General features: G+C 43.1%; 1 protein-coding gene across 2 annotated transcripts in view; it reads left to right on the forward strand.

The window, feature by feature from the left end:
* LOC137350605 (fibrillin-1-like) overlaps positions 1-15,253 on the forward strand; it is a 670,523-nt gene that overhangs the window by 158,740 nt on the left and 496,530 nt on the right. For both annotated transcript variants that reach the window (XM_068015325.1, XM_068015324.1), the window contains exon 6: positions 501-698. In XM_068015325.1, the coding sequence (XP_067871426.1) occupies positions 501-698 (198 nt within the window). The remainder of the gene's footprint in view (positions 1-500; positions 699-15,253) is intronic.

Below are 15,253 nucleotides of genomic sequence, written 5' to 3' on the forward strand. Positions count from 1 at the left end.
GTTGAGCATCAAATACCATATATATTCTTCCATCACACTGTCTATTTCCATCTCCATAACATCACCACCTCCGCCTCTCGTTTAGCACATCTGCCTCTGAAACGTTTACTTTGCTTTCCTCTATACAGTCACTGACTTACTGGATAATGTTACTACTAACATTGGGATGTTGCAGTTTGTGAAATTATGAAGTGCTACTCTATTTGTTTTTGCCGAGAGCCACAAGTGGCCAAGTGTATCAGCAGCATAATTTGTTGTTGCACTGATGTCAATATAAGTATTATAAATTCAGACAGACATTTTAGTGATGGTTCCTTGTTAATGGCTGCTTGTGATTATGGTAAATTAAACAATGTACTGACTAAAAATGTACAATTTCCAGTATTGAACTTTCAAGTAAATACTGTAAATATTAGGTGAAAGAATTTTGGGAACTTGTTTTGTAAAATTGCTTTTCTTTACCATGGTGGTATGTGCTAATAGTATATTTTTTATTTTAGATTACAGAACTGGACCATGTTTCACATCAGTAGACAACCAAATGTGCCAAGGGCAACTGACCGGCATAGTCTGCACCAAAATCCTTTGCTGTGCAACAGTTGGACGAGCCTGGGGACATCCCTGTGAGATGTGTCCCGCCCAGCCACAACCATGTCGTCGTGGCTTTATTCCTAATATTCGAACGGGAGCTTGTCAAGGTTAGATGCATTGTTCACATGCAGAGTTTTTGGAATGTAACTTTAATGTGGCATTAACTTTAATTGAATTACATTGTTTTCATTTAGTGTTTGCAAAGGAATCTGTGGGATATGACTGACAAGTTTTTACTACATGGCTCACTAAACTTAAGGAATTGCCCTTGTGTGCTGGAGTGACGAGCAGTAACTGTTTTATTCCGATGCCTGAGTGTAGCCAATATTTTAATGAATCAGTCTTTGGCAATACTTCTTATCCTGTAATAATTCTGCTGCTCGTTCATTAACAGCCAACTGAAGGAAACGTCTTCCGATGGAACTGGATTTTATTTCATTTGTAGGCAATTGGCCAAAATAAATAGCTTTAAAATTATGTTATTCATGTCATATTTCAAACCAGTACTTTGGACTTAACAAACCTTTTGCATTTTATATTAAAATTCACTAAAGAAAACAAGTAGATTAGGAATAATATAAAAACAACTAACAGCACGAACTGATTAACCATGGTAATAATGGGAAGGCAAAAAATGAAATTCCCCCAGAGCAGCATGTAAGTATTGTATAGCCATCTCTTGGAGAAGAATTCTTTAAGTGGTCCTAGAGACAGCACACTTTCCATATCGTGGTCAGGAAAACCAGCAAGTTTGAATATGCATTGATAGTATAAGGAAATGATTGCGCTAGGAAGGGATCGTACGAGTAAGTATAGAAATAGGAAGAAAGAGCAGATGAATGTGTGGCTAGAGGGAGAGAGTGCAGGCAGGAAGGCTTTAGATTCCTGGGACATTGGGACCCGTTCTGGGGGAGGTAGGATCCTTACAGGCTGGATGGGTTGCACCTCAACAGAACCAGATCAATGCCCTTTGTGGGGCTGTTTGCTAATGCTGTTGGAGCAGGTTTAAACAAATTGGCAGAGGGATGTAGCATTCGAAAGGAGAAACAAGGTGCACAAAGGGTTAGGAGAGACATATCGCACTAGAGTAAGTAATAGTAAGGTATCGGGTGGACTTAGACTAAGAGAGAATATAAAAAATTCTTAATTGGGTTTACAGTCTATGTGTGTGAACGTACGAAGCGTAGTAAATAGGGTTGATGAGCTGCAGGCACAAAGAGCCACATGGGAATATGATGTTATGGCAATAACAGAGACCTGGCTCAAAGAAGGGCAAGACGGGATACTAAATATTCCTGGTACTAGGTGTTCAGGAAAGGTAGGGAAGGGAAGAAAGGAGATGGGGGTGACAGTATTGTTTAAGGAGAATATTATAGAGCTGGAGAGAGACGATGTCCGGAGGGGTGAGGGACAGAATCTATTTGATTATCGTTAAGAAAAAATCTTCTCCTTTGGCCTTCTTGTCTCGGGAGACAATGGGTGAGTGCCTGGAGGTGGTCAGTGGTTTGTGGAGCAGCGCCTGGAGTGGCTATTAAGGCCAATACTAGAGTGACAGACTCTTCCACAGGTGCTGCAGAAAATATTGGTTGTCGGGGCTGTTACACAGTTGCCTCTCACCTTGCGCTTCTGTCTTTTTTCCTGCCAACTGCTAATTCTCTTTGACTCGCCACACTTTAGCCCTGCCTTTATGGCTGCCCGCCAGCTCTGGCGATCGCCGGCAACTGACTCCCACGACTTGTGATCAATGTTACAGGACTTCATGTCGCGCTTGCAGACGTCTTTAAAGCGGAGACATGGACGGCCGGTGGGTCTGATACCAGTGGCGAGCGCGCTGTACAATGTGTCCTTGGGGATCCTGCCATCTTCCATGCGGCTCACATGGCCAAGCCATCTCAAGCGCCGCTGACTCAGTAGTGTGTATAAGCTGGGGATGTTGGCCGCCCTGAGGACTTCTGTGTTGGAGTTGCGGTCCTGCCACCTGATGCCAAGGATTCTCCGGAGGCAGCGAAGATGGAATGAATTGAGACGTCGCTCTTGGCTGATATACGTTGTCCAGGCCTTGCTGCCGTAGAGCAAGGTACTGAGGACACAGGCTTGATACACTCGGACTTTTGTGTTCCGTTTCAGTGCGCCATTGTCCCACACTCTCTTGGCCAGTCTGGACATAGCAGTGGAAGCCTTTCCCATGCGCTTGTTGATTTCTGCATCGAGAGACAGGTTACTGGTGATAGTTGAGCCTAGGTAGGTGAACTCTTGAACCACTTCCAGAGCGTGGTTGCCGATATTGATGGATGGAGCATTTCTGACGTCCTGTCCCATGATGTTCGTTTTCTTGAGGCTGATGGTTAGGCCAAATTCGTTGCAGGCAGCCACAAACCTGTCGATGAGACTCTGCAGACACTCTTCAGTGTGAGATGTTAATGCAGCATCGTCAGCAAAGAGGAGTTCCATGATGAGGACTTTCCGTACTTTGGTCTTCGCTCTTAGGCGAGCAAGGTTGAACAACCTGCCACCTGGTCTTGTGTGGAGGAAAATTCCTTCTTCCGAAGACTTGAACGCATGTGAGAGCAGCAGGGAGAAGAAAATCCCAAACAGTGTAGGTGCGAGAACACAGCCCTGATTCACGCCACTCATAATAGGAAAGGGGTCTGATGAGGTGCCGCTATGCTAAATTGTGCCTTTCATATTGTCATGGAATGAGGTAATGATACTTAGTAGCTTTGGTGGACATCCGATCTTTTCTAGTAGTCTGAAGAGACCACTTCTGCTGACGAGGTCAAAGGCTTTGGTGAGATCAATGAAAGCAATGTAGAGGGGCATCTGTTGTTCGCGGCATTTCTCCTGTAGCTGACGAAGGGAGAACAGCATGTCAATGCTCGATCTCTCTGCTCGAAAGCCACACTGTGCCTCAGGGTAGACATGCTCGGCCAGCTTCTGGAGCCTGTTTAAAGCGACTCGAGCGAAGACTTTCCCTACAATGCTGAGCAGGGAGATTCCACGGTAGTTGTTGCAGTCACCGCGGTCACCTTTGTTTTTATAGAGGGTGATGATATTGGCATCGCGCATGTCCTGTGGTACTGCTCCCTCATCCCAGCACAGGCAAAGCAGTTCGTAGAGTGCTGAGAGTATGGCAGGCTTAGCACTCTTGTTATTTCAGGGGTAATGCCGTCCTTCCCAGGGGCTTTTCCGCTGGCTAGAGAATCAATGGCATCACTGAGTTCCGATTTTGTTAGCTGTACGTCCAGCTCATCCATGACTGCCAGAGACTGGGCTGCATTGAGGGCGGTCTCAGTGACAACATTCTCCCTGGAGTACAGTTCTAGGTAGTGCTCAACCCAGCGGTGCATTTGCTTGCGTTGGTCAGTGATTGTGACCCTGATTTAGATTTGAGGGGGGCGATCTTCTTGATGGTTGGCCCAAAAGCTTTCTTCATGCCATCATACATTCCTCTGATGTTTCCGGTGTCTGAGGCCAGCTGAATATGACTGCATAGGTGTTGCCAGTAGTCATTTGCGCAGCGCCTGGCTGTTCTTTGTGCAGCGCTTCTGGCTGTTTTAAGTGCTACGGATGTTAACTCGCTGGGGGCTTTCTTGTAGTTCAGCAGTGCAATGCGCTTAGCGGCTAGGACAGGTTCCAGCTCTTCAAAATGAGATTGAAACCAGTCTGCATTCCGCTTCACACGTTTGCCATAGGTGGTTATGGCTGACTCATAGGTGGCATCTCTGATGTGGGCCCACTTGGTCTCTGCATCCCCTGTGGGAGTGTTTTGAAGGACGTTTTCAAGTGAATTTAGAAATTTTTGTAACAGCTGTGGATAAGAAATTCTGCTCGTGTTGATGCGCGGGTGGCCCTTCTGCTTGGAGTGATGCAGCTTCTTTGGTTTGAGTCTAACCTTGCTGCACACCAGGGAGTGGTCGGTGTCGCAGTCCGCATTGTGGAAGCTGCGTGTGATTTGAACACAGTTTAAGGAGGCTCGCCTTGTGACGATGAGGTCCAGCTAGTGCCAACGACGTGATCTCGGGTGCCTCCAAGAAACCTGGTGACAGGGTTTAGTGTGAAAGAACGAGTTGGTAATGCAGAGGTTATGATAGGTACACAACTCAAGCAGTCTCTGTCCATTCTCATTCATCCTTCCAATGCCATAGCGCCCAAGGCAGAAGGGCCATGAGTCATGGTTGGCCGCAACCCTGGCGTTAAAGTCCCCCAGCAGGAACAGATGTAACAATAGAGGTGCCAATTCACTATTGGGTGTATTCTATAGGCCTTCAACCAGTGGGAAAGATATAGGGGAACAAATATGCAGGGAAATTACAGAGACGTGTAAGAACTATAGAGTAGTGATAATGGGTGACTTCAATTTTTGTTAATATCGACTGGAATAGTAATAATGTAAAGGTCAGAGAGGGTGACTAGTTTCTGAAGTATTTTCAGGAGAATTTTCTTGACCAGCACTTTTTTGGCCCAACCAGGAAGGAAGCATTGCCAGATCTGGTTCTGGGGAATGAGGTTGGTCAAGTGAATCAAGTGTCAGTGGGAAACATTTAGGGAACAGTGATCATACACAAGAAATAGGAGCAGGAGTAGACCATATGGTCCATCGACTCTGCACCTCCGTTCAATACAATCATGGCTAATCTTAGGTATCAACTCCACTTTCCCTTGATTCCCTGAGATACCAAAAATCTGTCTAACCCAGCCTTAAATGTATTCAACGATGGAGCATCCACAACCCCCTGGGGTACAGAATTCCAAAGATTCACAACCCTTTGAGTGAAGTAATTTCTCCTCATTTCAGTCCTAAATGATCGTCTCCTTATCCTGAGACTGTGCCCCCGTGTTTTAGATTCCTCGAACAGCGGAAACGATCTCGCCGTGTCTACCCTATCCAGTCCCTTCAGAATCTTGTATGTTTCAATGAGATCGCCTGTTATTTTTCTAAACTTCAGAGAATATAAGCCAAATTTACTCAGCCTCTCAACATAGGACAGCCCCCTCATCTTGGGGGCTAATTTAGTGAACCTTTGCTGTGCTGTCTCCATTGCAAGTATATCCTTTCTTAAATATGGAGACCAAAACTGCATGCGGTACTCAGATGTGGTCTCACCAAAACCCTGTACAATTGTAGCAAGACTCCCTTATTCCTCTACTCCAATCCCCTTGCAATAAAGGTCAGCATGCCATTTTGCCTTCCTAATTGCTTGCTGTACCTGCATACTAATTTTCTGCATTCCTTGTATAAGCACACCCAAGTCTCTTTGAACATCGACACTTACAAGTTGCACACCTTTTAAAAAATATTCTGCTTTTCTATTCTTACGCCCTATGTGAATAACCACACTTCCCTACATTATACTCCATCTGCCATCTTGTTGCCCACTCACTTAATCTGTCTATATCTCTTTGCAGCCTCTCTGTGTCCTCCCCACAGCTTACCTTTCCATCAACCATCAGCAAACTTAGATACATTACTCTCTGTCTCTTCATCTAGGCCATTAATATAGATTGTAAATAGCTGATGCCCCAGCACTGATCCTTGCGGCACTCCACTATTTACTGCCTGCCAGCTTGAAAATGCCCTGTTTATGCCCACTCTTTGCTTCCTGTCCGATAACCAATCCTCTATTTATGCTAATCTATTACCTCAACTCCATGAGCCCTTAACTTGCCTATTATGTGGCACTTTATCGAATGCCTTTTGGAAATCCAGGTACATCTACTGGTTCCCTTTTATCCATCCTGATGGTTACATCTTCAAAAAACTCTAATAATTCTGTCAAACAAGATTTTCCTTTAGTAAAACCATGTTGACTTGTTCTAATCATACTGTGCTTTTCTAAGTGTTTTGTTAAGACTTCCTTAATAATAAATTCCAGCATTTTCCCAATGACTGATGCTAGGCTAACTGGCCTGTAGTTCCCTGTTTGCTCTCTCCCTCCTTTCTTGAAAAACACTGTAACATTTGCCAACTTTCAATCTGATGGGATTGTTCCTGAATCTAAGGAATTTTGGAAAAACACAGCTAGCATATCCACCAAATCTGTAGCTATCTCTTTTAGAACCCTAGGATGTAGGCCACCAGGTCTCAGAGATTTGTAAGAATTTAGTCCCTTAAGTTTCTCCAATACATTTGCTCTACTGATATCAATTTCCTTAATTTCCTCACTCTTTTCAGCCCCTAGGTTTTCGTCTATTTCTGGTATGAAAGTTGTGTCTGCAACTCTGAAGACAGACACAAAATGTTCAATGCCTCTGCCATTTCCTCATTTCCCATGATAATTTCTCCTGTCTCTGCTTCTAAGTATCATAAGGTTTAGATTAGCCAATCTAGAGTAAAATGACTTAATTGGAGTCAGGAAATTTAGGTGGATTGGAAAAAGATCTGGCCCAAGTAAGTTTGAATCAAAAATTAGCAGGCAAAAACTGTAATCGCATAATAGGCTGCCTTTAAAGAGGAGATTGTTTGGATAGAGTCAAGGTATATTCCCAGGAGGCTGAAAGATAGAGCAACCAAAGCCAGGGCTCTCTGGATGGTGAAAGAGGGAGAGAGTAAGATGAAGTGGAAAAAAGTGAGCGAATGACAGATGTCAGGTTGATAATACAAGTGAGAACCAACCTGAATATAGAATGTTCAGAGGGAATGTCATAGAGTCATAAAGGACCGAAACACGCTTTTCGGCCCAACAAGTCCGCGCCGACCAGCAACCGCCCATTTATACTAATCCTACTTTAATCCCATTTTTCCTTTTCACATCCCCACCTTCCCTCAATTCTCCTACCACCTACCTACACTAGGGGCAATTTTTACAATGGCCAATTTACCTATCAACCCGCAAGTCTTTGGCATGTGGGAGGAAACCGTAGCACCCGGAGGAAACTCACGCGGTCACAGGAAGAACTTGCAAACTCCGCAAAGGCAGTAGCCAGAACCGAACCCGGGTCACTGAAGCTGTGAGGCTGCGGTGCTAACCACTGCGCCGCCCCGATGTGGAAAAGAAAATAAGATGGACAAAGAGATACTATGAGAACAGACTGGCAGCTGGCATATAAGGGAATCCAAAAGTCTTGTATAGGCACTTAAATAGTGAAAAGGTAGTAAGAGGAGGTGTGGGGCCAATTAGGGACCAAAAGGGAGACCTATGCATGGAGGCAGAGGGCATGACTGAGGTACTAAATGAATACTTTGCATCTGTCTTTACCAAGAAAGAAGACGCTGCTAAAGTCATCGTGAAAGTGGAGGTAGTTGAGATATTGGATAGGCTAAAAATTGATAAAAAGGAGGTACTAGAAAAGCGGGTCACCAGGACCTGATGGGATGCATCCGAGGATGCTGTGGGAAGTAAGGGTGGAAATTGAGTGGTACTGGCCATAATCTTCCAAACCTCCTTAGATAGTGTGATAGTGCCAGAAGACTGGAGAATTGCAAATGTTATGCCCTTGTTCAAAAAAGGGTGTAAGGATAAGCACAGAAACTATAGGTCAGTTTAACCTCAGTGATGGGAAAGCTTTTAGAAACAATAATCGGGAGCAAAATTAATGGTCACTTGGGCAAGTGTGATTAATTAAAGAAAGCCAGCATGGATTTGTTAAAAGGAAATAATGTTTAACTAACTTAATTGAGTTTTTTGATGAGGTAACAGAGAGAGTTGATGAGGTTAATGCAGTTGAAGTGGTGTATATGGGCTTCCAAAAAGTGTTGGTTGAGTGTTATATTATTGGCTTGCCAGCAAAGTTGAATCCCATGGAATAAAAGGTACAGTGGCTGCATTGGTACAAAATTGGCTAAGTGACTGGCAACAGAGACTAGTGGTGGGTGAACTGTTTTCCAGACTGGAGAAAGGTTCCCCAGGGGTCATTACTAGGACAACTACTTTTGTTGATACATATGAATGACTTGGACTTATGTGTACAGGGCACAATTTCAATGAGACAAGACTTGAAAGTACAGTGAACTGTGAGGAAGATAGTGATAGACTTCAAAGAAACAGTAACTAATTGTGGAATGAGTCGCAGATGAAATTTAATGCAGACAATTGTGGTGACACATTTTGATAAGAACTAAAGGATACAATTCTAAAGGGGATGTAGGAACAGAGATATCAATCTATTTGAACACAATTCATTAATGACGGCCGGTTGTGAAAGCAGTTAAAAAGGCATACGGGATCCTGAACTTTATAAATAGAGGCATAGAGTACAAAAGCAAGGAAGTTATGAGGAACCTTTATAAAACACTGGCTCGGTTTCAACTGGAGTACTGCATCCAATTCTGGGCACCACACTTTGAGGGCTATGAAGGCTTTAGAGAGGATGCTGAACAGATTTATGAGAATGGTTCCAGGGATGAGGGACTTTAGTTACATGGATAAATTGGAGAGGCTGGGATTGTCCTCCTTAGAGAAGAGAAGGTTGAGAGAGGATTTTGACCGAGATAGTGATTATGAGCAATCTAGACAGAGTAGATATTGACAAACTGTTTCTGTTGACAGAAGGGTCAAGAACCAGAGGACACCGATTTAAAGTGATTGGCAAAAGAACCAACGGTAACATGAGAAACTTTTTTACGCATCGAGCGGTTATGTTCTGGAATGCAATGCCTGAAAGGGTATGCAGACAGATTCAATCGTGGCTTTCAAAAGGGAAATATGCACCTGAAGGGAAACATTTGCAGGGCTACGGGGAAAGAGTGGGGGAGTGGGACTAGCTAAATTGTTCTTGCCCGGCACGGGCTCAACAGGCTGAATGTCCTCCATCTGTGCTGTAACCATTCTATGATTCGTAAGAACCCATCAGAAGCAATCAATCTACTTCAAGAACTGAGAATCCAACAACTGCGGCAGACAGGAAGCCACCTGTACGTAAGAAATACTACGTACATAGAAAAACATTTTCCTTCATTTACACAATATGAAAAGGTTTTTTTCTGCTTTTGTCACTTTCTACACAATTTAAATCTTGATAATATGTGCTAATAGGGCAATCCGATGGCATAAAGTCAGAGCATGCCAAGCTGCAATTAATAATTCAGTGAGGTGATCCATTTTATAGTCCATCGAAACCTTCTAAGGATCACCTATAGTTCCTTGGTGGTCGTGTATCTCCATTTTTAAGTACAGGAATTACATTAGATGACCACCAGTCCTCTGGCTCTAGTCCCCTTTCTAATTAATTTTTGTATAATAGTATCTTTGCTACTTTTCTTTAACATCTAAAATGCGTGGCTGCAAAAAGTCCAATCAATGTTTCTATCCTATGGCCTTTGAAGTGTGACACTGCTGAATTAGTGATATTAGTATGAAATGTCATCTCCTACTCTCTGCGAGGTTGCTTAAAATTGCCCAAATTTATTTTCATAGCGTCACCTGTTGGGGCTTGATTTTATCAGAAGCCCAATGCTGAATCATCTATGAAACTTCACTTCCAAGTAGACCTAAAAGTAAGAAAGAAACAGTAGTAGATTCGATGGGCTATAAAAATATTACCTTAGAATGAAGTGGATTATGTTTTATTACATGAACTGTCAGTGGCAGCACTATACTTGCCAAATTTGGTGAACTTTTCTTCGCCCTGCTTTAAACGTTTGAACTGCACGCAAATTTTCTTATTGAAAGCTTTCTTTAAAAAAAAAATAATTTGTGTTGACCTCAAATTTGTATACCCTGTTTCATATTTGAAGTCCTTGTACTGTTCAAAGTGACATTTTTATAGTAGGTTAAGTCCCGTTTGTTTTATTGACTGGGCTATCCAACAATGAGCCGAACAATCGCATAACGCTGCAACCAATGAGAATGGACAGGGGTGCTGTCCACAAAAATAATCATCAACCGATAATCCTACCTGAGAATTAACTTTACACTTCAACTTCTAAATTTAGTTAATTACTCAGAGAATAGAAACATCAGGATGCAACTTGCTCCTGGGCCTGTCGCTCTCTTTGCCTTCACTTCCTGCCTCAGGAAAAGCTCCATCTATTCCATATTCTAGTCTTTACCACATGTATCTTGGAATTTTCCCCTTTAAATTGTCAAGTGACAGTAAACTGAAACCACTGCAGCATGAACTTTCAAATATTACTCTGAAAGCAATCAAAGATACAACTTCAGTCCTGATTTATACAAATATTTATAAAATCTATCTTTTTTGTTCAAATTATGGAAAACCCAGAATAATGACCTTCAATATCCGTCACATACTGCACTCTAAGACAATTTGAGGGAATCTTATTTATGCTATAATCCATGAAAGTATGTAAAATTTACTGAATTGAATAGAAATCTTTAAAATAGATTGAAATTTAAGTTTCTCAGACTTTTCAGTAAAGCACTTTGGGGGATTTTCGTTTTTGCCACTTGGATATTAAGCATTACCTGGGCAGAGCACAAAAAGAAAAATCTAGTGGAGATGATTGCAAACCCCTTACAGAGTCCAGCAGATTATCATGCCATTTATTTCAACAGAAGGAAATCAGATGAGTTGTTTTACTGGTGTTGGCCCTGCATGGCAGATTTCCTTCTCTGTGTTTCACACAGGTGATGCAAAATTCCCAGGCAGTAAAGGCTAAAATCAGTATTTCTATCTATAAAATTTGTATTAAAATAAAAAAAATCTGATTTTTTTTTTCTATATTGTGAATGTACTTTTTAAATTGAATTGATTTTTGACAAAAAATGGGAAGAAATGTTTTATTGCATTTTTTTGATTCATGCAAAGGCTATAAAAATCTAAATCAAAATATGACACTGTTACAGCTGTGAAATCTGAAATAAAGTGTGTAAAGTTATGGTTTTGGGTGAACATGACATGCTAAATCTGGAAAAAAAACCTTCTCACTCTCAATGTCAAATACCCCAGATTAAATCGAGATTATTTCTAACAAAAGTCCCCAACCTCTGTCTGAACTGAGGCCCACTCAATATAAATGATGTTGCTGATTAGTCCTATCCCAGCTTGCCTCTCTACAGCCTTTGGAAAGATTCTGTGCTACATTTGGCTTCTATTCTAATTCTTCCAGCTGTATAAATTCTTTCATTATCTGTGTGTCTGGTAGGAAATAGGAGGAGATTAAAGGGGAAGCTTTCCTAGACTGCTTTATTTACTGTTATGAAGTATTTGAATTTGGCAAATGGCATAGTTGCTTTAAGAGCCATGTTTATATTCAGTTTGTTTTAATATAACATGTTCAGTATAATAAAGCAGATTTAAAGTTGCATTTACTAGCTGCCAGTTCATCAAGAAACATCACACAGAAATTTTAGATTAGGGTTTCTGCAGATCACACACAGAAAATAGTTAAATTGCAAATGTTTATATCCCAACCTATTGAATAAATAATTCTTGCAATTAAAATAAACACATTCGCTCAGATGAGAGTAGAGATGGACTATAAAATCAGGTGAAAATTAGTAATGGGGTTAAACTTCAGCTACAGAATAATCAAAATTCACATCATTACATCTAGAGCGCACAGGAGTACAAATTCACAAATGTTTAAACTCTTACTTGCTGCTAAGGAAAATAATGTACATCTCACCCACAACCCCTCTCGACCAGTCATTCCCAATAGAATCATGGTAATAAATGCATGCTGACTGCTAGGCTAGATTTCCCTGAGTTTTCCATCTTTTTGTCTGAGGTCATTGCTGCTTCGTGCAACCATCTAAATATGGATAGATGTATTTAAATGATGCAGTAATTACATTGTGATATCACGTGTCCCATTTTTCATCATTAATGCTTTAATTTACACTAGATGTTGCTAACACCCATGTAAAGCAGGTGTCTATTGCTGCCAGGTATGAGAAAAGATGGAGACAATTTGAAATATCATAGCAGGCAATTAGAAAAGTTGGCACAATATTTCCATTGATTTTCAATTCTGCCCCCTCCCCTCCTCACTATTGCTTTAAAATCTTTAGTGCTTTTTGCTGTGAGGCTTCCAGTTTCATCCCTCACTAATTCTATAGAGGTCACAACTGAGGTTTCCATTAGGAACACCTTGCTATTTGCTTTTTGAAGGAAGTAAAAGAATAGGAACAGTGAGAGGCAGATACCATGTGAGGCATACGGCACTCACCAGTACCCCACTCCAGAATATACAGGTCATGTCATTCATAGCTCCACTTGGCTCAGAACCAGTGTTGGGAGAGATGCACTTCACAAGCGAACCCACCAATGAATTATTCCAAGTGCTGCAACCTGACCTGTAGTCCACCTCCACTGTACATGCTGCACTGTCAATTATTATCAGAGTTGACGCCAATTTAAATTTTTATGTAACAGGATCATTCCAGATGTCCTTGTGGGATATCAATGACATTTCTCAGTTGGCTGTGCATGGTTGCACCAAACAAATCAGAGATGTCTAGTTTGGCAAGTGCAAAACAGCTTCTCTATGAATAATCAGCAGCTGCAGGACAGGGTATTGCAAATTTACTGACTGGCAGTGTTCACTAAAGTGTGAGCACAGACTGCTTTTAAGCTGTATAGTGGGTTGTTCATTGCAATTCTGCATGGAATTACCACATTTCAGAATGGCATACACTACTGCCATGCCATCATGGTGCTGCCAGTGGACTGTTAGAGTTGCTCTGTCACCTGCATATTCTTGAAGACCATCCCCATTGCATGCACATTCTTCTTCTTTGGCCTCCTTGTCTCGGGAGACAATGGGTAAGCACCTGGAGGTGGTCAGTGGTTTGTGGTTTGTGGAGCAGCGCCTGGAGTGGCTATAAAGGCCAATACTAGAGTGACAGACTCTTCCACAGGTGCTGCAGAAAAAATTGGTTGTCAGGGCTGTTACACAGTTGGCTCTCCCCTTGCGCTTCTGTCTTTTTTCCTGCCAACTACTAAGTCTCTTCGACTTGCCACACTTCAGCCCCGCCTTTATGGCTGCCCGACAGCTCTGGCGATCGCTGGCAACTGACTCCCTCGACTTGTGATCAATGTCACAGGACTTCATGTTGCGTTTGCAGACGTCTTGAAAGCGGAGACATGGACAGCTGGTAGGTCTGATACCAGTGGAGAGCTCGCTGTACAATGTGTCCTTGGGATCCTGCCATCTTCCATGCCGCTCACATGGCCAAGCCATCTCAAGCGCCGCTGACTCAGTAGTGTGTATAAGCTGGGGATGTTGGCCGCCTCGAGGACTTCTGTGTTGGAGATGCGGTCCTGCCACCTGATGCCAAGGATTCTCCAGAGGCAGCGAAGATGGAATGAATTGAGACGTCGCTCTTGGCTGATGTACGTTGTCCAGGCCTCGCTGCCGTAGAGCAAGGTACTGAGGACACAGGCTTGATACACTCGGACTTTTGTGTTCCGTGTCAGTGCGCCATTTTCCCACACTCTCTTGGCCAGTCTGGACATAGCAGTGGAAGCCTTTCCCATGCGCTTGTTGATTTCTGCATCGAGAGACAGGTTACTGGTGATAGTTGAGCCTAGGTAGGTGAACTCTTGAACCACTTCCAGAGCGTGGTTGCCGATATTGATGGATGGAGCATTTCTGACGTCCTGTCCCATGATGTTCGTTTTCTTGAGGCTGATGGTTAGGCCAAATTCGTTGCAGGCAGCCGCAAACCTGTCGATGAGACTCTGCAGACACTCTTCAGTGTGAGATGTTAATGCAGCATCGTCAGCAAAGAGGAGTTCCATGATGAAGACTTTCCGTACTTTGGCCTTCGCTCTAAGACGGGCAAGGTTGAACAACCTGCCACCTGGTCTTGTGTGGAGGAAAATTCCTTCTTCCGAAGACTTGAACGCATGTGAGAGCAGCAGGGAGAAGAAAATCCCAAACAGTGTAGGTGCGAGAACACAGCCCTGTTTCATGCCACTCAGTATAGGAAAGGGGTCTGATGAGGCACCGCTATGCTGAATTGTGCCTTTCATATTGTCATGGAATGAGGTGATGATACTTAGTAGCTTTGGTGGACATCCGATCTTTTCTAGTAGTCTGAAGAGACCACGTCTGCTGACGAGGTCAAAGGCTTTGGTGAGATCAATGAAAGCAACGTAGAGGGGCATCTGTTGTTCGTGGCATTTCTCCTGTAGCTGACGAAGGGAGAACAGCATGTCAATGCTCGATCTCTCTGCTCGAAAGCCACACTGTGCCTCAGGGTAGACATGCTCGGCCAGCTTCTGGAGCCTGTTTAAAACGACTCGAGCGAAGACTTTCCCTACTATGCTGAGCAGGGAGATTCCACGGTAGTTGTTGCAGTCACTGCGGTCACCTTTGTTTTTATAGAGGGTGATGATATTGGCATCGCGCATGTCCTGTGGTACTGCTCCCTCATCCCAGCACAGGCAAAGCAGTTCGTAGAGTGCTGAGAGTATGGCAGGCTTAGCACTCTTGTTATTTCAGGGGTAATGCCGTCCTTCCCAGGGGCTTTTCCGCTGGCTAGAGAATCAATGGCATCACTGAGTTCCGATTTTGTTGGCTATACGTCCAGCTCATCCATGACTGCCAGAGACTGGGCTGCATTGAGGGCGGTCTCAGTGACAACATTCTCCCTGGAGTACAGTTCTAGGTAGTGCTCAACCCAGCGGTGCATTTGCTTGCGTTGGTCAGTGATTGTGTCCCCTGATTTAGATTTGAGGGGGGCGATCTTCTTGGTGGTTGGCCCAAAGGCTTTCTTAATGCTATCATACATTCCTCTGATGTTTCCGGTGTCTG

The sequence above is a fragment of the Heterodontus francisci genome, chromosome 35 (genome assembly GCF_036365525.1).
Source record: "Heterodontus francisci isolate sHetFra1 chromosome 35, sHetFra1.hap1, whole genome shotgun sequence".
Taxonomy (NCBI): Eukaryota; Metazoa; Chordata; class Chondrichthyes; order Heterodontiformes; family Heterodontidae; genus Heterodontus; species Heterodontus francisci.